Below are 22,530 nucleotides of genomic sequence, written 5' to 3'. Positions count from 1 at the left end.
AGTTTATGTATTGCAAACGGAGTCAACCGTAAAACGGTTTCACCAAATGTGTCCGGAAAATTACCGTGCAAAACCAAATGCCTCTAGATTTAAAAAAAGAAAGAGAAAAAGAGGAAAAGACAATGACAATTTTCACATATAATATATTTGATTTGTATAATTAATAATAATTAATCTTACAAGCCGTATCTTTGTGTGTTTATCGTAATGAAAATTAGACTTTTACTATATAATGAAATACATATTTTTTTATTTTCTTTTAAAGAGCTTTTATTTACGTTAGATAACGAGAAACGCACTTATTTAAAATGAGAACATTTCTGTGTTTGCGACCAGCCGACAGTAGGCAATAGATTTTTCAGAGTAAAAATGAGAGAATAATTTCACGTCACGATATATATTTTACGTATTAAACATTCTAAAACTCGGCTACCACGAACAATTTTCATTCGATCGTTCTCTCTCGGTGAGCAAAAGTAACGCTAGAAATTAAAATTTCGGGATTGCGGCTATAATCGTGCGCGGTGGCCGCGGTGATGTTAATTTACATCGCTGCGTGTTGCAAGAGAAACAAGCGCTCGCGCGAGCACCCATGTGACAAATATTTTCCTTTCTATATTAATCTCTCTTGTTTGCCTATGTCTTCCGACTGTGTGCACGAAGAGAATTTTTATAGAATAAAAATTCATATCAAAAACCGAATTTATACATATTACAATAGTTAATTACTAGTTTAGTTTGGATATCTTTTCGATGGCATAAAAATGTATAATATTTATACTTGTATTTTGTAACGTATAACTTATTTTTTATAAACAATATTTATACATTTTTTAATAAAAAAATTGTTTTTTAACCCATTCCATAGTTTGGTCTTTTTTCTAATATATCCGCGGATTCTTTTGGTTCCCTGTCTTCTTTCCGGATAAAAGTAAATGCAGCAGGTTTAACCGAACACATATGAAATTTTCTAAACGAGTATTTCCACCCTTGGGATGGAAACCGAAGAAATCCGCGGAAAAATAGGGAAAAACCGGGTTCTTTCCGAATCTTTAAAGCTATAATCTATTCATAAAAAAAGTAATATGAAAGAATAATTTCCCATATTTGTTCTCGAATGTTGATTATGTGGTACATGTTTAGTTTATGAATGCTAATGTATCTTCCAGAAAATAATTTTCTCCGCGTGAAAATTTCATTTCTGAAAAAAAAAAAACGGCGATACATTAGATCGTAAATCAAAATAATCACGCGGTTATTGCAGTTTCCCCGGACGAATTCGATCTTGCCTCGACGGCGCGGGGTCGCGATTACTCCTCGTGACAAAAAGTCGCACGGGAGTGAAAAGTCAACTTGTAATTAACCAAAGTATATTTTATCGCCGGTTCGCTCGCGCAAACTTCGCTCGGCTAGGCAAATCCTACGCTCCGAACTACTAATTGCTACGAGAAGCGCTTGCGCCCCGACGCTTTCGTTCCGTCGTCGAACCCAAATCGGGCGCGTGGGTGAAAGGGATATCCGGTGATTTTAGGGCGGATGATTTTACACCGAGCAGACTCGATCTCTTTCGCGGTCAGCTCGCGGGAAAAACTTCTTCGGGGAGCGCGCGATGCGCACGCACGACCTCCCGCCCGGTGTAGTTACCGCCGCCGTTATTAGCTCAAGCCGAGAGTCAGGACGGTTGTCAGTTAGCCGCAGATCCGCGGCGGTGTCGGACGTTTTAGGTGTGATTCTTCGATCGCACTTCGTCGGCGAACGCACGTGACTCTCGGCGAGTCCGCGACGATACCAGGAGAAGAAGCGTCGTCGGTGCGTCGAATCGCGCGAGCAACCTCGCAGTGAGTACCCTGCTGTCAAAATTCACCGTCGATCCGCACGCACTTCTCCACGTGCATTGCAATTTTTTACGCAATCGGACGCCACGCGTTAGCTTTGCGCGAGGAAGAGTTGTTCCTCTGTCGAAAGAAAGTGCCGATCCCCTTCGACGCGGGGATGAAATAAACACGGATTCGATCGCGTTTGGCTTTTAGTCTTTTTTACTAGCGCTTTGTGCGGACACAACTTCGTTGAGTTTGAATATCGGGGAATCGACGGCTGACGAAAACACGCGCGACTGCGTCATTTATCCGGACATTATTGCGCCCGTCCGCGTTTTTTTTTTTAAACCGTCGCACGAAAACGCTTTGTAATATAAAAGACAATTCCGTGTCAGGATAGATCTGACGCTGCTTGTATCCGAGGTATATCGGTTTGTCGGCCGATATTATATTCGTTGTAACCTTCATACGTTGTTCCTGTCATGTTATTATTATTATACATGTACGATAGATTAATAAATATAATTGAAAATCACGGAATTGAAAATCCCGAGTAACTGGAAATGGCGTCATTTGATAATGTGCCTAATTTAATTATTAACAGAGGAGATAGATCAATAATACAATACAAAGAGAGCGCGAGAGGGGAGGGGAGAAATTAATTAATAATTAATTCAAAATATGTTCAGTTATGCGCACAGGCGAGAGCGTAAAGACGCGAGACAGAATAAAAATGTGGAGGACTCTGGTACGCGCCGTCCTTTTATAAATTTCATAATTTCACATTGCGATGCTTTGTCCGGTTTGTATCCGTATCACTAGGACGTTCATAAAACTCAAAGCCCGAGCTTTATGAAGGGCGCGAGCTACGCAGGCAAAACGTCTAATTTTTACGGAACATATAATTATCTCTTTCTTTCTTTCTCTTTATCTCGCTCGCTTTTCACCATCTCCCCTACGCAGTAAAAAAAACTTTGTAATAATAACGGAAATTTTTTTGCGCTTAACGAGATGAATATGTTAAAAGAGTTAAAAGAGTAATTCCCTAACGAGGTAAATATGTTAATTTACTATATATTTGCGTAATTTTCAGCATGTCCCCCATGTTAAAGTAACGCAAACATTTCAGTAGAACGTTTTTAACGCCACAATTTTTCAACACAAATATTTTATATAACACGAATCTTCAGGCGCACTCCATTTCAGCTCGCGATTTCTACCCGCTACCGTTCGCGTCCGAAACGGTTGATTAAAAGTTTGACAACTGTGTGTGCGGATTAGCAAACGTAATTATGCATCCCCATGGAAGCATCCGTTGCCGGCGTCGTCTGTCTTCGAGGACGAGCTGTTTGCGAGCGCCGAATGCTTCCCTTATGCACGACCGAGCGCGTTATATTCGGACTGTATTGTCAGGTCGCTCGCCGGAACAGATAAGGGGTTGATGGGACACGGGGAGGTCGCAAGGGTGCAGAGTTTGCGTCCGCAGTGCGAGGTGGATAAGTTGGATAAAAAGCGATCGAATCGCCGGTGATTTCCGTGCCAGCGGCAGCGCGATGCAGAAATGCATTTTCGCTTCTTACAGCGAGGCCACCGGGACGCGCTCGGTCTTTTTGCGAGTCGACGAGCCGAAAATTTGCAAGCCCGACGAACCGTGCGGGATAACGCTAACACGGCGTGTTTTATCGCGACGCCCATTAAAATAGAATAACTTTAGGATGCGACGAACGTTCAATTGATAGTCATAAATCGAGAGAACGAGGGAGATGGCAAGGGATTCCGGAAAGCACGGCGCACATCGAGATCATGTCCTATGAGCGTTCGCGAATTGGACCGATATTACGGACGGTTCTAACTTAAGGAGACATCTTGGAAGGATTCATTGTTCCCGATCGAAATTTTGCTTAACTATTTCGAATTTCGCTGGAGGACCAACAGAGAATCTTAGAGGAGTAACTCTATTCAAGCTATTATTCTCCTTCGATGCTACAAATGATTACTTACTGCACAGGTAGTTAATTACTGCGATTTTCTCTGTGTTGAGGCTTCAAACAGAATCCGCCAAGAGCCTGTGGAGTGGCTGCAGACACTGTGCTTTCTCTCTACGGGCATTTTCAGGAGATAGATATTTGGGACCATCTAATATTTAGTTATTACAATATTCTATCTGCATTTAACTTTTATAACAATAAAGAAACATAAACAATTCTGAAATAAGTTCACTAGCGGTTTATTATGTAATATTTCTTTAATTGAAACAAAAATTTGTCTTTTGGAACAAACAAATGAATATTTAACTTATTTAATTAACAAATAGTTTGGTTTCTTAAACAATAAGTATCTTTAGGTCAAATAACATATTTCTTATTTGTATGTATCCAAACATTACAATAGTTGTCACAAGCAACATTATTTAAAAGAAGAAACATTGTTAAAAAAATATTAAAGAACTTCTTTGTGCGTTTGGAACAATATTTAATATACCATGAAATAAATTTCTTTTCTATTGAAAACCAAATATTATTTCCTCTAAATAATACTGTTTCTCCCATCAACAACGTGGTTTATTCTAGCGAAACAACATTTTCATTTAAACAAAACGATATTCGATATTAAATTATGTTGTTTAGATTAAATAAACCCAAGTTAAATAAACGACCATACTAAATTCAAAGAAATTTTTTCTCCACGTGCCCCGAAACACCGATGGAGTTTAAATTATTGATTGATGATTTAAATTTGAATTCGCTACAATAACAAGGCTAAAGAGAAGCGAAAAGAGGGCATTGGCAGATTTAAAACGCGAGTTGCAGTCCAAGGACCATTATTAGAGGCACAAGTCGGTACTTGCGAGACCTACACTCGAAATTTTGCTTCGGGGTTTTTAATGTATCGGAACATCTCGGTGATCCTTTATTTACGTAAATTTCACCCGACCCAATTTGGATTATCCGTGTTCCGATTCAAAGTTGCAATTAATGAACGTTCGGGAATGATCTTCTGGCGAGTATCAATGAAGCAACAGTTTGAACGGCCGCCACGTTGCTTCTTATTCTATCATTATACATTTACGGCTATTAATGAATCGCAACGTGAACGGTGCGATCGAGCGCAGCTCCTTTCGTGATCTCCTCCAAAATTAGCATGTTTATTCAGTTTAACGCCACGGCTGTACGTTAAATCGCACATCGAATGCTCGTTCATACGCGATGGACAGCACGTTTTGACTCTCCGAAATAACGCCGATGACGGGATTTACTATCCGGGAGAGCTATTTCGAGTGTAAAATCAATGCTTCATTCGGACGGTAAACGCTTCCCGAATAGCTGGGCATGCTGATTTTTTCTTTTATACGGGCCTTTACTCAATACCGGTGACGCAGATTGGCAGAAAAGCGTCAGCTTTTATCGCCGTTCGAAGAGCAGCTTTCGTTCTCCTTCGTGCGAAAAAGAAAAAACGAACAGCGATTCTCGTCGAGACGGGCGTCGAGGAAAATATTTTTGTAGTGTGCATTCCACGTTAATTCTGTATTTAAGACTCTAAAACGCCGCGGCAGACGTAAGATTTCTTCGAGATTACGTCGAATCAATTTGCGTCTTAACGCACATGTAAGATCGATCGGCGAGAAAAATAAAAAGATCAGCCTCCCATGCTTTCTCGCGAGTCGCGTGACAACCGTGTATTTGTTATCAACTTTTTGCCGGGAGAAATCTGTGGGATTAACTCGTAGGATTAACTCGCGTCCTGAAACTCTACGGTACCGTCGTGTACGGTGAGCATGCATTATGGGAAAAAATATTCTGTCGCGTCGTAACGTCACCGGGACGCAATTTCCTTCGGGAAGCATTTGGTGGAGCAGGACGTGTTCTACACGAATATATAATCTCCGGGGTTGCGATTTTACGCGACGCAAACATTTACGGAAGTAAAAGAAGAGGAAGAGAGAGGGAGGGAAAAGAAGGACGAAAGGGGAGACTAAACGAAGAGAATAGGGAGACGGTAAAATATGAGTGCATATTGGCCGGCAGAAATTACGGATTACAGCACGCCGTTAAGGATTAAATGATCTATTTGACGAAAGCATAAATGCACGGCATCCCCTTTCGCGAGCGCTCCTTCCGTTGCGTGGCTTCGATCCTCGTAATATCGCCAAGGGAAGGTCCTCGCCATTCACCGTGCTCCTCGTTTTTCTTTCAAAGTTCCAAACCGACATATTGCGGTCGCCGGCAATCCGTCGTTCGAAGTTACACTTTCCTCGATGCGAGTCTCCCCGTGAGTCCCGTCCTCCTGCCCTCACAGCCGTCGTCTCTCTTACCCTCTCGTACCGATCGGCCGCCGTTTATTCATCCGGCAACCTCATTTACCTCGATAACTCAGCCACCGCTTTTGATCCCGATTGGAGGCCGGGCGCATAGTGCTTTATAAAATTTGGCTAGACCTGCATGTATCACATGTGAAAGCGCAAATAAAATATATGAAATAATGGGAGAGGGAGAGGGAGAGAGAGAGAGAGAGAGAGATTGAAGAAAGGGAGTAGAGAAGGAGAACGAGAAACGAGAAAAGATATTCAAATCAAACACCTCGAAAATAGAATGAAGCTCAAAAATAAAATCTCGAAGATAGAATTATTATTTTCAGCTTTTAAGTTTGCATGCATAATACATGTGAGAATATACGTGAAAATTTCGGAATTATCGAACGTCGAGATAAAAAAGACATCGCGATTACAATTTACCGCTCGTAGGTCGATTTTGTTGGTTGTTGTGAAGTGACGACAACATAAATGGACAGAGCGTAGAGCCTAAATTGATTATTTATTTTCAACTATTGATTATTTCCGTCCATTGATTATATATCCGTCTGAGCTACGAAACGCATTCGATTTGAATTGCAGGTTTATATGCGCGCGGCCTTTGTGTATAATATATATAGAGGCATTAACAGTCTATAACTTCATAGAATTAAATTAAGCGGCATAATTGAAATTGTCAAGCGAGTCGAGGGTGGAAAGAACGGTGCACAATAATTTTTTAATTATGAAATTAATTTGTTGAACTTCACACAGGTATTAATTTTACAAAGGCTTATAATTAAACATGGTATAACTAACGGTACCGTAAATAAATGCAGATTTTGATAAATGTGTTATTTCTTGTCCAACTAGCGCCCTTTGTTCCGAGATTGTAATTTGACTAAATATGATACATTACGTTACTATCGAGCAGATCAACGAAGCACGGTACGCGAAATGATAGATGTAGTATTTAATGACCGTCAAAAAAATATTAAAATATTATAATTGTACATTGTTGTCTTTTATCCAGAGATTTCGATTATCTTCTATTTTATGTCTCTCTCTCTCTCTCTCTTTCTCTCTCTCTCTCTCTTCTTCTTCTTCTTCTTCTTTCTCCATCAAATTTCCGGAGTTTGCAGGTCTGCACAAATCAAATCAAGTTTCTTTCGAACGAATCGGGGACATGTAATAATTTAATTTCGGCTATGTAAGCGCTGTAAAACGAGGAAAACCGTGGTCGCGGTCGAGTCTCTTGATAGATATTGTTTGAGTTCCTGTTGGTGTACCGTGCGCTCCGTGGGTACAACGAACATGGCACAGTGCCAGGCAGAGTGAAATGCCATGCCCTATATACACCGGCTTGGAGCAATATATTTAGGCACTTGGGATTTATGGTTAACCAGCTTATTAGAGGCCAGTGATGCTCATGGATCGACGTGTCACACGAGCGTATCGTGTTCTCCTCGTCTTGCACACGTTCGGCTCGCGACACGAGTTGGCGAGTTTGTGACGGTCACACATTGAAAAGGCGCCACCTTGCAGTGTTGCTTTGCCATCAGCCTTTTTACCGTCATGATTGTGAAACTTAGCGATGTTTGAGAATAGTCGTATGTGTACATGGTGGATACGTGTATAATTTATAGGGACATTAAGTAATTACTAACAATTAACCGCCACAATTCATTGTATAAATATTTCATTTTCATTATCAATATTCTGACTGTTTAGTGAAATTGAATATGTTAATATAACACTATTATACGGTACAATATGATACACTTCATTTGAGGCGTATAATTAGAATAGCTAATTAAAAATCGATATTCCGAGTTCTAATTGAGCAATATAATTATCGATGTATTATTATCAGAGCCTATTCTATCCAATTTTAATTCCTGGGTTTCTTTATGCGAGATTACATGTTTTCGCTTATACATATTTTTTACGTAACCATTTCGTAAGGACTAACATCTTGTGACTCTTGCTCTTCCTTAGAGGTCCTCCAAAGAGCAAGGAGAAAATCCGTTTATTTCTTACACAGAATAAATTCTCGAATTTAACACTGCAATAGTATATATCGAGGGCTTAAGCTAAGCATGTACTTCTTTGAAGTCCACTTACGCGGTGTGTCATTTTCGTCACCGGTGTGTCTCGAATGTATGATCGTTCAATGAACCGGGGAAAGTGCGAACAACCTTACGTACCCCCGTTCGGCCGCGATCCTGCCAAGATCGGCGAATGATGACTCAGTCGGCAGTGCGCGCATTTTAAGCAGCGCGTTGTAGCAGCAAGCACGTGGCCACCGTGGCCGATTGTCTCACGTGTTGGCATCGCTCTAGTCCGCGGTGCTCACGTGCATTCGCCCGTCTCCCTCGTGGCCGCGAATCATCGTCGTCGCCGTTGGAAACTTCACTCTCCTCGGACAGAGACGGGCTCGTTCTTCGAACGCGCGAAATTCAAGAGGCTCATTTTCACCGAGTCCAATCTGACAAGTTGATTTTACGCGTTATGTGAATTTCAGCCGATGTTTATCCCGATACGTGAGCGGACGGAATGGCTACTCGAGAAATCGCGACCTGTCGTGTCCCTTCAATCATCTTGACAGGGCCGCGAGCCGAGTTCGCGGATTAGACTGTGAAATGTTGAAGCGCGTCGACGCGCCGGTGCGAAATGATTCGTTTCGTTGAAATTTTAATTAAAGCGCATAATAGGGAAATAAACGGAGAACGTAGGGGATGCGACGGGCTTTTGAGACGTGAGAAGGATCGGGAATCAACCACCCTCGTCGCCTACCCTCCGCTCTTCTCCCTTCCCAAAAGTGATTTCCATTTTAATTTTACCCATCCCCTCTCAATTGCTGATCCCACGCTGACTCCGAGTCGTCGACTTTCTTTTACGCTGTAATCGACTTGTACGCTGTAATCCGAGCTTGGCGGCATTCAATACACGAATGGCGCAATCACGACGATTGTAAAAAGCACCGGTAGAGTGGCGCACGACTCTCGTCGAACTGCTCAATATTCGACGGATTCGAGCGACGAGCGCGAGACATGAGACGCTTCACAGAAATACGACAGATCTAATTTGACGATGTCACGTATAACGAACCGCCATACCGGATCGGCGATGGAAAGACGCAGGGAGCGAATATTTGACACCATTGAATGCCGAGACTGTCATTGGTGAACGGCATTACGATGTCGTCGTGACTCACTGAGCTTCGTACGGTTTACAATGAATTGCATTTGACAAACACACACGGCGAACGACTGAATGTTAAGTATTACACATTTCATATGTGCCGAAGTGTCCGCTCGAATTTTGGTGTTAATTTAATACAAGCTGAATATTGGGATCCCAATGAATTTTACTTCTCAATCAGTCAGTCAGCGACTAGAAATATTGGCGAATGCGCGTATCGCGGCCGATCGACTCAACGAAGACAATGTGATTAGAAATGCGACGAGTTTTCGTGCGATGCGAATTAGTATTTCGATTCCGGCAAACGTTATCAGCTCATAGCGGTATGTGTATCTCGCCTTTTACCAAAAAGAGAATCCGACAAAGCAGAAATATCGGAGCAGAGAATTAAACATGAAAATATATTCCCAGCTCTGATACGTCCAGTCGTTGACACACACGAGCGACGCTGAAACTGTTGCGGGTTCATCGGATATGGGTGTATTGTTATGCTGTTTTTCCTCGTTTGCAGGCGATGCGTAGCGCCAGAGTCGTGCAGGGCGCTTTGTTGCTGCTCGCGGCGGTAACGAGTGCGAATTCGACAAAATGCAGCCGGTTTATAGACGGTGTCACCACTCCACGCTCCAACGCCGAAGGCAGATATAACTTTTTCATGACGCTGTATAACAGGAGCGAACTCGTTTACGCCTACATGCCCAATACACGGTACAGCGGTAAGTACACAGTCGTAACGTATATCGCGAACTCGATTTCCCGTGTTTTCGTGTATGGAAAAATTGAACTTCCCATTCCGTGCCGCGATTCCATTATCGCGAACGTACTCGGGGATTTTATTATATCTTGGCGTGCTCACCCCGTCGGGATCTAGGTTGGATCTGGTTAAATTACAAGCGGGATTTTTCGCCCTTGTGGACTTGTGCACCCCCGAGAGTTCGTATTGGATCTGTGAAAAAAGTTGGTTTTCTGCGATAAGTCTGCGAGAAGTCTGCGAAAAGTTGACGGCAAACGGAAGACAAATGAAAATGACCGATGTATGAAAACGACCGATTAATTAAAACGATCGAGTTGTGCGCGCGGCTAATTGACGCCGGTCGTCACGCGCGACGATGACCCAGGAAGAGGAATTCGCACGAGGATATGTCGTCGGCATATCAATTACCGGCATTCTGACGGTCGCGCAGGCACCTCTGAAATTCGACGCGCGCTGATTTCTCCGCGTCTTCGGCGGTAATTGCGGCAATTACCGAAGAAGACCGTCGGTGGAATCTTCAGGCGCGGCGAACAGCCGCTTTTCGCGACGCCCCCGCGCTCGGCGGAAGCCGCGCTTTGGATTGAAAAGCCGGACGGAGATTCGGGAAGCAGGGCTTGCGGATCAAAAAGGTCGTTTCACCTCGAAAGTCGGGATAAATGCCGCGCGACCCAAGCCGCTTGAACTTTGACCGATTAGCTTTGTGACGACTTTGCGCGGCTGCGGCTGAATAATCGTCCTTCATCCCTGAAAGCTGCGCGGCTCGCACTCGGCGACTCGTCACCGCAGTCGTCCGGGCGCTCACGGCGGACTCTTCGATGAATTCGCGACTCCACCCTTACAGAATGAGGATGCAAACTTCTGTAACTTTCGCGTCTAACGAGCGGGATGTGATCCCGTCGAAGCCCGGTTAGAAACATTTTCATTCGCAGGCCCGTTTTTCACCCGCGTCCCGTCGAAAATTTCCATTTTATATAACTTACTTTATATTTGTGCAATTTCGTCCCTCCGAATTGACAATTTTATTTACATTGCCCAATGAAATTTATTTAACCCGTTTTTCCTATTGGTAAACATATGCGTACATGTGCGTTAAAAGCTCACAATTTTCCAACGAGTAAATATATTATTATAATTACGCTTAATTACGCTTAATTACGGTATAACGATGAAATCACCGGTGTTTATTATTTGCATTCTACATCTGAAGACATCATTATTACAATTACATTGAATTACGTTGCATAACAGTGAAATCGCGCTGACGTTATTATTCGCGTGTTATATCGAAACACGGTAGCGCACACTCGGTGTGTAATGCACCGTCTGTTCTTAGTGTATATATAGCCGCCTGCGCATAAATTCGTGTTTTATTTGCTTACTTTGTCCCCGGCACATTTTTCAAGCTCGACTGCATAGCCGTCGTCTCGCAGCTTTTTCGCGTCCTTTATCGAGTATCATTAACTCGCGCGACACGGTATCATTACCCCGATCGATGACCGTAGTCTCGAGTCGCTCCTCGACGACGGCCTTAGATACTCTGAGCACGATACTACTTCTTCTTCCCCCGTATCATCGGCGAGAAACCTCGCGAAATCAAATCGCCCGATCAAAATTTTACGGTCGGATTTATGCCGTGTCGACGGAAACAATTCGCGAGACGCTTCGAGCGCTCCTCACGGATGCGCGATTCGCGCGCGTCCTCCTGTCAAAATCCGCTATCGTCACCTGCGCCACGGCTTTCTTCCAAACACTTCCCTCTGATTTGTCTAAGTATATATTCGAACGTGACGTAAGTTTACGAGATGTAAATGTAAAGGCGAAAAAATACTGTACTTTTTGAATCAGTATAAGGCTTTGGTGGTATTCAGTGAAACAAATGAAAGCAAGGAGCCAATACGGGCCCGTGCCTGGATGTATAGTGGAGCATGATTTAAAATTAATACAAATCTGAAATTAATGCGAAAATTAATAATATATTCACGTCTCTCGATGGTCCAGCTTTGGATTCTCTCCAATTGAATTTCATTCGACGTGAGCTCTTCTCGACTTTTTGCTTCAATTTATCACACTTCTGATAGTTCGCACTCCTCAGAGAGAGGGGTGAAGGAGCGAATCCAGGCATGAGTGTATTTCTCGAAACGCAGCTTTTAGACGCGACGGAATTTTAGGTCACTTCCGCATGGTGAAAGCCGTTTCGTGAGCGATCATAAACCGCGCTCTGCGCGCCGATATAAATTCCGGTGTCTCCTACGGAAACGTCTCTATTTGTCCGGTCGGTGATCCGGCGCAATAAAGTTCGCTCTTTCTCTCTCTTCCTCCCACCATCCTGACCATTTCGCGAAACTTAACTCCTCGCGCGACACCTCCGGCGCCCACTAACGCATGCAAATCTCGCGGGCCCGTTGAATTAATGCCTTACGTAACGCTGGCGGCACGCCAGGTGCGAGGCGTCGCGTCGCGGGTCAACGCAAACGGATTCAATGGTCGGTGGGCAGTCCGATAAAATTCTATTAAATCGCGCCTGGAAGAGACACAGGACGGCCGGCAGCGGCTCGCCGGGGTTAAACCTCCCCGAAGAAGAAGAGGCCACCGGCCGTTGGAGAGCTCGGGGAAATTATCGCGCCGTCGCCCCACCACCACGGTCGCGAAACAATGTGGTGAGAGATAGGCGAAAGCGGCTAATCAACATATATATTAACTGTGAATAGACGCAGACGTTAGCCGTGAATAGTCTCGTCTTCTTTGTTCCGCACAGGGCGCCTGCGGCGGATACCTTCTTCCTGCGAGGCGATGAGAATGGGGGAAAATTAATAGTCGGGATTTACAGTCGATTAAGACGCCTCCGTGAGTTGATCCTCGTGAAATTAGGTTGACACTAATCGCGATTAATCCGGACTGATAGCGTATCTACGAGCCGAAATCGGTCAATGTTGATTATAACGTTAACAGGTAGTACGTTTGTTCTCTCTTTCGCGATTATCGAGCCGAGAGCAGTGAATTCTGGGTAGCTGTCTTTCAGATATTACCCCGAGTACCTCGAATACTGAGTACTTACGCAGGCAAAAAATTAATATAAATTCAAGACTCTTATTCTCACGTGTAAGCAAGAATACATAATCTTATATGAAGATAAAATTTGCTCACATGAGACAATTCTGGCAGTATTTCCGTATCGGTTACTTCAGATGATTCCTGATTATCAATTTTCCGAACGGTAACGAACAACGGACGGGAACACGTTGCAAACTCGTAATTATATATCAGCCGGATGATGCGAGTGCCTGGGTTGTAATAACGTTCATTGAAATTGAGACGCGCCGGGATCGATGAAATTGTCGCGATTCGCCGGCCGATTGTACTGACCATCGTTTCTGATCCGAGGAAGGTAAACTTGGAAGCGCATTCGCGAGTTAATGGAAGCTGCTAGTGCAACTGACGCCGAAGACCTGGTTGCGGCCGCGCTAATTAACTTCGAACACGATCGGCTAAATTTTCATTCTCTTTCGCGATGGAGCCGCCTACCATCCTGGCGTGCAACGCTCGCTCGTTAATTAGAACTAGTTAACCGCTCGGTTGATGGCTGACATTATACAGCGCGCTAACGTGTCGATTAGCGTTCGTTTCGATTAAGTCAATTTGCCTACCGTGACTACCGTGTTTATGCGCCGTAATTACCGTAATGTCAAAAGCTTAATAGATCGCGAGCGACACGGTCGCCGCATGCCGTGCACGCGTGTGCTTGCAATAAGGGCTCTGGTTAACTTCGACGAGCGAGTGGATGCCGCAGCGTATCGGACGTGTTTGCCGCGGCCGCACGCCACGCTCTTTTTCCACTGCTTCCCGTCCGTACGCAAACTCCGAACTCCCGGCGCGGATGTAGAACTTTAAGGCTGGGGTCCATTTCACGCTGCTAACGCTTTTAAGCGTTTAACGAAAGAACATGATTGATCTGTACGGAGCTTCAAAGCGTTTGCAGCGTGAAATAAAGCTTGTGTTGAGAAGCTACGTACACCCGAGCTCGGCTCGGAGATAAGCCCAATATTTGAACATTTGGCTGACTACATTATTGACTCTATGAAGACATCCTTTTGAAGGGTGACTCTTCATATTTTTATTTACATATTACATGAAGCCCATTACGAAAATATATATAAACGTAATAACATGTAATAACGACGGTGAGGTCGGAATTATGTGCGGATAACGCGAGCGTCAAAATACAGGAGAACAGTTGAAACCTTTATTAATTGCGACCGCCGCTTAATATGAATTTAATTTCCATCTCGAAAATTGTATTTTATATGGGGCGATAAATGATTCGTCAGAAATTCGAGAAATTCCCCATCAACGGTAATACCGGCGGTATCGGTCATACGGGTAGATTTGTACAGATCTACTCCCGCGGGTGAAATTTCAGGGAAAAAAAAGGGAGAGCGGCTATGACAAAGGGCCCTTTTTCCCTCCGTGTTGCGAATCGTGCAGCCGCGAGCTCGAACCGCGAATTCGTTCCGTCGTTTCCCGGCGTTGAAACTCTTCGTCGACGAAAGGACGACTCGCACCGTCGGACTCAACGCCAAACACTTGCGGAAACTATCCTAACATCGTCCTTTCGTCTCTTGGCGATTATCCGAGGAATTTCAACCACGAGGAATTCAGACAGAGAGGAGAAAGAAAAAGAGGCTAAGAGAGAGAAAGAGAGAGAGAGAGAGGAAAGTGCGACGCGACTTTATGTACATTATATATTATAAAGCTCGCGCGAATATGCGCCCGTTCATTATTATTATTCGAGATTAATTAATAATTCATCCCTGTCGCTCCGCTGCAACGTGAGAGAGGCAGCGTTACGCGCGGATAGATGAATCCTATTGTTCGGCTTTGCAAGTAATCCGCTTTGTTGCGAATGAAAAGTCGAGTCCTCCCTCTCTCTCTCTCTCTCTCCCTCTTTACATTCTACTCTCTCTCTATCTGTCTCTCTCGTCGAACGTATCTAGAGCTACCGGCGATCGCGCGCGCATTTACCGCGAAAGTGCAAAATACGAGCCGCGAGTCCAATCTGAGCTTTCACGTATCGGCTTCGATCGCTCGATAAACTCGGCCAACTCCGAAACTGTCGCGAGCCCGAGATTAGTTGGCCGCATCGATCGTCTCTCAATCTTGCGCTTGAGAGAAGCGAAGTAGGAAGTGTATTCGACGATGAAATTATCGATTTCGATGCGCGCTTACGTCCGTGCGATCGGAAACACGCGCGATGTAATTTACAAAATTAATTAAGGCCAACGGCTCTCTCTCTCTCTCTCTCTCTCTCTCGCGGAACCTCCGGGCTTATTCGACGATACGGGCGTACGGGAGAATCCGGACGCTCAAAGAAGATATTCGAGCACACTCTCTCTCTCTCTCTCTCTTTCTCTCTTTTACCTTTAACAGGCGGACGCGGATCTCGACGCGAAACTACGGAGATACCCGGGCAGTCTCGAGCGTCCGGGGGGCTCGTTGCGTGGGAAACGCGATACCCCAACGAAGGTCTGAGTTAACTGCGTTTTTGCCGTTAATTCTTCTAATTCAGGGTTATGGGAATGATCATGCGAGAGGTGAACGCAGCCGCCGACGACGCCGACGTCGTCGCTCGTGAGTCATTGTCACTGGCGCAACAATTCGCGCATCGATAAATACGGCGCTGTACGATGAAAACCGGCGGTGAAACGGACCAGATGATATGGGAGGGAAATCAATACGGCTGCCTTTCGGTTCTAATCGCTTGACACTCTGAATCAGCGGGACGTACTGAACTCTGTTAGCTAAATTCCACATTTTTCCATATTTTCCGTATTTTCGTGCTGTGTAAATAAAAAGGAAGGAGAAAATGCAATTGTGAGAAGCTCGTGCTTCCCGTTTCGAGTAAAAATTCGTGAATTTTCGCGATGTTTCTCGTTCGCGATTAATGCCATCGTGACATAGAGTCCTTTGTGACGGGGGGGGATTGAAACATCATGTCTTTTACTCGCAGTTTGCGCAGTGCTGAAAAATTCTTCACTTTCAAAACGTCTTTTCAATCGATTCGAGATTCGACGTGTTATATCTCACGCACGTAAAGAAACGCGGCTTAAGAAGACCTGTAAAACACCAGAAGCCATAAATGGCACCAAACAGCTGAGTATTACGTACTTCCGTATAAAGAGTAATCGATAACCTTGCGACTATAACGTTTCGCAATACGCTTAAATATCTTTTATTTAATCATTTAAGCAATTCCGTGATCCCTCGATTATTTCATGTCTTCGGCGAATAGATTCGGTTTAATTCTATTACTCTAGATATCGCGATAAAAACTATACTTGCATTATATATATTATATAGAGTGTTCCAGACCATCAAGTATATAAATATACTATATATATATATATACAGTAGCTTAATAAAATCTAAGGTTGTTCTTTAAATAAGGTCACGCACAAAATGTAGCGTGCTTACATACGCTGAAGAACATTTCGTAATAGGGAAAGAAGTAGGAATCCCCTTGAACACGCGGCGCCGGATTCACGGTGTGTCGTGTTTAATCCATGCTATAAATAGCGGGTCGGTACCCGGGCTGATATATTTCTATTCCCAGAACACGAATATTCCTTCGATACATGGAGAATCTATAAGCCGATATTTATACATGTACACTCTCACTGCCTCTCGGTAATAATAACTCCAATAAGAGACCAAACTTCTCTATAAGCTTCTTCCGTTCTTTTTTTCCGCTCGTTAGAAGAGTTATTAAAGGATTCGTTGCAACTAGCGGTCTAACCTACTTTCGTGAAAATACGAAAAAGAATTAACTTTAAGATTAAGGAGGTAGATTTAATGTAATTCAATTAACGTTTATATTTGTGTAATATATATATATATATTTTTTTTTCTTTTATACGCAGTAGAATTCTAATATTTCACATTATTAAAGATAAGATCGAGGATAGAATTTAAATTTAATGAAATAAAAATGTAATTCTTTCATACGTTTTGACTGACAATTTTCCGTACTTCGGTTTATTGAAGCACGAAATGCAATACGGAGTGCAATTTGTCCGTTCGTTTCGGAAAAAAAATACAGCATAAATAGTCCTACTTCTGCTTTCGTTCGGATTGAGTATTTGATCTACTGAAATCGTGTGATTATGAAAAGAGAATGGTTGGTAGTTTCGGGACATGTTATAAGCACTATTCTATTGATCAAAACCTAAATTCATACTCCAACGCGTCGGGAAATCAACGCGAAATGCGTTCTCCAACGACGCGACCGATTGTTTTCGACCGTTCTTCCTGCGAAAGTTTTCCTTTAAATTTTCCTCCCCTGAAGCGAGACGCGGAATTTTGTTCTCGCTCGCAATTAATCACGGAGCTCGCGCGAACAAAACGGAAGTTCCTCCATGTCCTTTGTCCTCTCTTTTCCCGGCCGGATTATTGGGAAAATTTTTATAGACGCGCTTGCGATATCGCGCAGAAATTATGACGCGAGCAATTCCCGGCAATAGCTCGTCGTCCCGCCGTCTAATTACGGCGATATATGGGACGTTGCCGGGAATTCTATGATGTTATAGCCATGACGTGAAACAATGTATAGGGTGGTCGTGATATCTCGTCGCTCTTCTGCGGCCATTACGCCGCTCGTTCTTTACGACATTACCTTTAAACAATCAGTGGTTCCGTTTTTGTGTCTGGTCATTTTCACGACGGAGAGTAATTCCATTTCTTCGTGTTCCGACATTTTTCCGCGAGCACGTAGAGAGAAACAATGAACTTTTCCCCAATAAGAAAGAAAGAAAGAAAGAGAGAGAGAGAGGGAGAAAGAAAAGAATGACATTATCACAGAGCAAATGTATCGGTCGTATTTTATCCTAAACAAAGAGATCACCGTCTGCATCGTTATCGTAAATCATTACTAAGCAACAGCGCACACGTTAAATATCCTGCTACGTCGGCGCGAGACATCTCGGCCACCCCTTAGAACGCATTGCAATGCGGGCATACCAAATAGAGATCGCCGATTATTTCAGTAACCCTGCAGATCGACGGTACCGATATGCTGCATCGGAAGTTCACGAGATTCCTCATATCCGCCGAGGCCGAAAATGCGAATGACACCGCGGACGTCGGAGTCTTCGATCTTCAGGACGACATGATGACCAAATTCGCGGATAATTGCGCGAACGCCGTCGTGGAGACGTCCAAGGTGCTGAAGGAGCAGATAACCGTTACCTGGACCAGTCCTTCCGAAGGTAGCGGTTGTATACTTCTCAGGTGATGGGACACTCTTATTAACATTAACCCAACGCGCGGAACAAGAGAGAGAAAGAGAGAGATGATCATTCGTGTCGCTCGTTTTATCTCGCGGTACTTGTTATCGAATATCTCGTCGTGTGTTCTTACGGAATATATTTCAAGATAATAATAACAGGTAAATACGACCGGCCGGAGAGAAAATAACGTTTGTCTTTGCGATAAGAAATTTCCTTATTTTAGCAAATCTATGGCGTAATGTACGGATAATGTTCCGTGTCACAGTAAATTGATCTCCGAGCTTCATAAAATTGGTTATTACTCTCGAAGTTTCTGGTATTATTACGACGATAGATTTGTTTATACGGTAAAGGCAATATTCCAATAAAACCAACGGAAAGTACAGTTTGATATTTGCAGCAAAATATGTTTATCGAGACGATTTATTCTTTCGCTGTCAAAGGAAATTGGATATATTAACGTCAATTTAGAAGTCCCTCCCCGTCGAATATACGAATTTCAGGAATGTTTATGGAAGAAGACTTGGATCGACCTGATAATTCCTCATTGCGCGATCGAATCTGCACAATAGTAAAAATTAAGTTTGCCGCCGTAGAGATTTGCCGGAATCGACTGGTTCGCTTTCTTTTTTTTCCGGACGATCACATTCGTCGTCCGTTTTTCATCCCCTCGGCTACACAGAGCGACGGTGGTGGAGACACCGGACACGTGGTACATGGACGACTTCGACTTAATTCTCAACATGTGCCAAGACTCCAAGGCGGAAGCGGACGATCAGGGCCCGGTGTTGCCGGACTGCTGCGCCTGCCAAGAGGCGAAGTACGAAGTCACCTTCGAAGGGCTATGGTCGCGGAACACTCATCCCAAAGTACGTCGGATGGTTTAACGAAACGCGAGCGCGTCCATTCATTATTTCCTTTCCGCGCAGGACTTCCCCAGTAAGAGCTGGCTGATTCGATTTTCGGACGTGATCGGCGCGTCGCACACGCGCAATTACAGTTTCTGGCATTACAACGGCATGGCCAGCGTCGGGCTGCGACAGGTGGCCGAGCACGGCTCCACGAGAAAACTAGAAGGCGAACTGAAGAATCAGGTGAGAGAGAGAGAGAGAGAGAGAGGCTTTGCTGAATTTACAACAGGCACGGAAACATACACGATCGTCTTTGCAGAGCGAGCACATCAGGACTATCATAAAGGCGAGGGGGATCAGTTATCCGAACGTCACCGGCAGAACTTTCGCGGTGTTCCGCGTAGACCAGAAGCACCATTTGATGTCTCTGGTATCCATGATCGGTACGGCTGATTATGTAGCGAGATATTATAACCGAAATAAGGGGAGGAAAAATTATAATAGAAATCAAAAGAAGCTTCTTTCCTATTTGCTACGTACGGTTCTTCGTGGAGGGAACGAAGGAACTTCTAGAGAGATTAAATATAGATAGGCAGAAATCAAGTATTTCGTAATCGAGCTGAAGGAATGAATATTCTTGCGTAGATCCATCGCCGGATTGGATAGTCGGCGTTTCCAACCTCGAGCTCTGTCTGTCTAATTGCTCGTGGATCGAACACAAGGAGCTTAATTTGTACCCTTACGACGCTGGTACCGACAGCGGCATCTCTTACTTGGTGAATGTTATATTAATCACGGTGATGTGTACACACATGATATAGGTCACTAAAAATAACAACACGCGCACAGTAATTTCGTTAATAATTCCGGCATATCCCAGCATTACAAACTTGTGTAGTAATTTTCACTGGAATATTTTCTCCGTGCATTAATTAGCAAATCAATTTTCATCATTGTTAATCGCCGTTCTCTTGATTACCAGTCGCCCGACTCGCCGACAGTGCCGCAGGAAGCGATCCGACGTATTACGTCGACTTATCCAAACAACTCCGAATCACCGTTTTACGATCCAACGGGGCTGGACATGAAACCCCTCGCGAAGCTCTATCTGAACCGGCAAAGGTTGTACGAGAAGCATTGCGAAGACTCCAACGAAACGTCGGGCGATACAGGTGCATCAAAAAAGAGAAATAGCAAGTATCATTTCGTTCTTTTCTTTTCTTTTCCCTTGTTTCGCACCGTCGGCTTTTCGAGGCGAAATCCGCCGGGGATTTGCGACGATCGCGGATCGAATGATGACGCGAATTGCAAACGGACGCCGGAGCGCAACGAGGAATTGTATTGTTTTTTCAGGCTGCAAAAATTTAAAAGTGACACACTGCATCCCGAATAATCTCCCCGACCGTGTAAAAAATTCACGTTCGGCCGAATGAAGCGGTGGTTTTAAAGCGCCCGGTTGATATTCGCGGACGAGCTCTTGCAACATTAAACGGCTAACGGTGTATGAAAGTAACATCTGTCGTGAATTTCTACCTCGCACACAGACTCGCTCTAATTATTTCCCGAGTCTTCTGTTAAAAAGAGCTCTTTTAAACTGGATGCTTGTAAGAATTCGCTTGTGAAAGAAACACTTAGAACACATCGAAACGCAGCGACTCGACGCATCTTGCTTACCGCTATATTTTACTCTCGTCTTATTTGTGCCCTAGATACTCGCCAGATCTGCTTTGCACGATAAGTTGCACCGTCTAGATTTTTCGTTGGTTTCCAAATTTAATTTCGCGCGTTCCGACTTGGAACGATTTTCTCTGCCAGTGCGAAATTTAGATCGCAACTGCGATTGTTGCGAGACGCCAGCGTGAGTAATTGGTGGTTCACATGTACAGAGGCGTGCAGAGTGACACAATGGGGTGAATGGAGCCCGTGTACGGTTACCTGCGGCAAAGGCGCTCTCCTGAGACAACGTCAATATCGCAACGAAGCGTTAGCGATCGCGAATAAGTGTGAGACACGGCTGACGGACCGAAGTACTTGCTATAACACGAACCTACTTAACTGGTAAGAGCGCGATGTGACGCCGTTATAATAATTACGATGCAATCGCGACTATGTATGATAACTACGACCAAGTATTTTTCGACGGGCTTTTTTTCACTCCCACGATCCGCGGAATTCCTGCGGACCTCCCTCCTCGCCGAGGATCTGTCTGAAGTGTCCTTCGAAGCTCTCCCGACGCGTCACTCTCCGTTATTTTGTCGCGTCGTTCGCGATGATTGTCTTACATTTCATATTCATGCGCGAAATCTCGATTTTTACATTTGCCTCGGCGAATTATTTTCGACACGGGAGACGTTCTGAAGCGCGCGACAGAGATTTTACGGATGAGATCACGTTTCCGATTCGCAGCGCCATTTCCGACCACCACGATAGCGTATTGAACGACGAGAAGTGCGAACTGTCCGAATGGAGCTCGTGGACCACGTGCTCGTCGACCTGCGGCCAGGGCAGCAAGACGCGGTCCAGGATTTTCATACAGAAGCAACACCGGAAGAAATGCATGACGGCGTCGGGCCGAACGAGGCTGGAGCAGACGATGGAGTGCGAGAACGAACCGTGTGAGGACGAGGACTCGGAGGAGGTAAGAGAAGATATGAATCACTCGGAGGACTATGTCAAGGACTATGGCGAGAGGGCGGACGGGAACGGAGAGGTAATGGAGGATTGGCTGCAGGTACGAGGTATCAGGATTATGTGATCGGACGGGAGTGAATTTTCCGACGAGAAGCCGATTTAACGAGCCCGACGCGCGTGCCTTAGAAAATCAATCCGGATGAAATAAAAAAGGGAACAGTTGTAAAATGCGTGACACCGTACGAGAGCGACGCGGGCTCGCGCTAAATTCACAAATTTATACACGACGCGACGAGTGTTCGCTTTTAATCATTTTCTCTTCTTTTTTTTTTTTCAATAAAAATGGATATTCCATATTTTTGATTCTCTTTACCGTTTTTTGCAGACCGAATTCCTGCGGAGTTTTGCATACCTGACATTGTAGTAATTGCGAGCGTTTCCCGCGTGATGTTAACATTTTTTAAATAATTATTCAGGCTGGAGATATTTTTTATAAAATCCGTCTGACTGGAACGATATATACGCGATTCATACTTTGTTTGCGCTTGTTTGTAACTCTTTAATTTTGTATCGTGTACATTTTTTACGCGGACGAAGTACCGGATTGGAATTAATTAGGAAGGGGGGTAGATTCTTCCGTTCGCTCGCGGTTTAATACGCCGGGATCCCTTAATTTGCAATGTTAAATAACTCTGTGACTATCGATCCA

General features: G+C 44.2%; 1 protein-coding gene across 2 annotated transcripts in view; it reads left to right on the top strand.

The window, feature by feature from the left end:
- Window positions 1–1,673: 1,673 nt before the first annotated feature.
- The window catches only part of LOC106748908 (spondin-1), a 28,951-nt gene continuing 8,094 nt past the window's right edge, over window positions 1,674–22,530 (top strand). The window contains exons 1-10 of one of the 2 annotated variants that reach the window (XM_014627829.1): window positions 1,674–1,838; window positions 9,821–10,022; window positions 18,097–18,340; window positions 19,022–19,208; window positions 19,269–19,433; window positions 19,510–19,633; window positions 19,836–19,966; window positions 20,173–20,383; window positions 21,077–21,248; window positions 21,597–21,921. In XM_014627829.1, coding sequence (XP_014483315.1) covers window positions 9,824–10,022; window positions 18,097–18,340; window positions 19,022–19,208; window positions 19,269–19,433; window positions 19,510–19,633; window positions 19,836–19,966; window positions 20,173–20,383; window positions 21,077–21,248; window positions 21,597–21,921 — 1,758 coding nt within the window. In that variant the 5' untranslated portion in view covers window positions 1,674–1,838; window positions 9,821–9,823. Of the gene's footprint in view, window positions 1,839–9,820; window positions 10,023–18,096; window positions 18,341–19,021; window positions 19,209–19,268; window positions 19,434–19,509; window positions 19,634–19,835; window positions 19,967–20,172; window positions 20,384–21,076; window positions 21,249–21,596; window positions 21,922–22,530 lie in introns of those variants that run through there. The other variant, XM_014627830.1, reaches the window with a different exon arrangement.

This window comes from Dinoponera quadriceps, unplaced genomic scaffold (genome assembly GCF_001313825.1).
Source record: "Dinoponera quadriceps isolate SergipeBrazil2010 unplaced genomic scaffold, ASM131382v1 scaffold3271, whole genome shotgun sequence".
NCBI lineage: Eukaryota > Metazoa > Arthropoda > Insecta > Hymenoptera > Formicidae > Dinoponera > Dinoponera quadriceps.
Note: the sequence above shows the minus strand (reverse complement) of the source record. Positions and strands in the feature narration are given on the sequence as shown.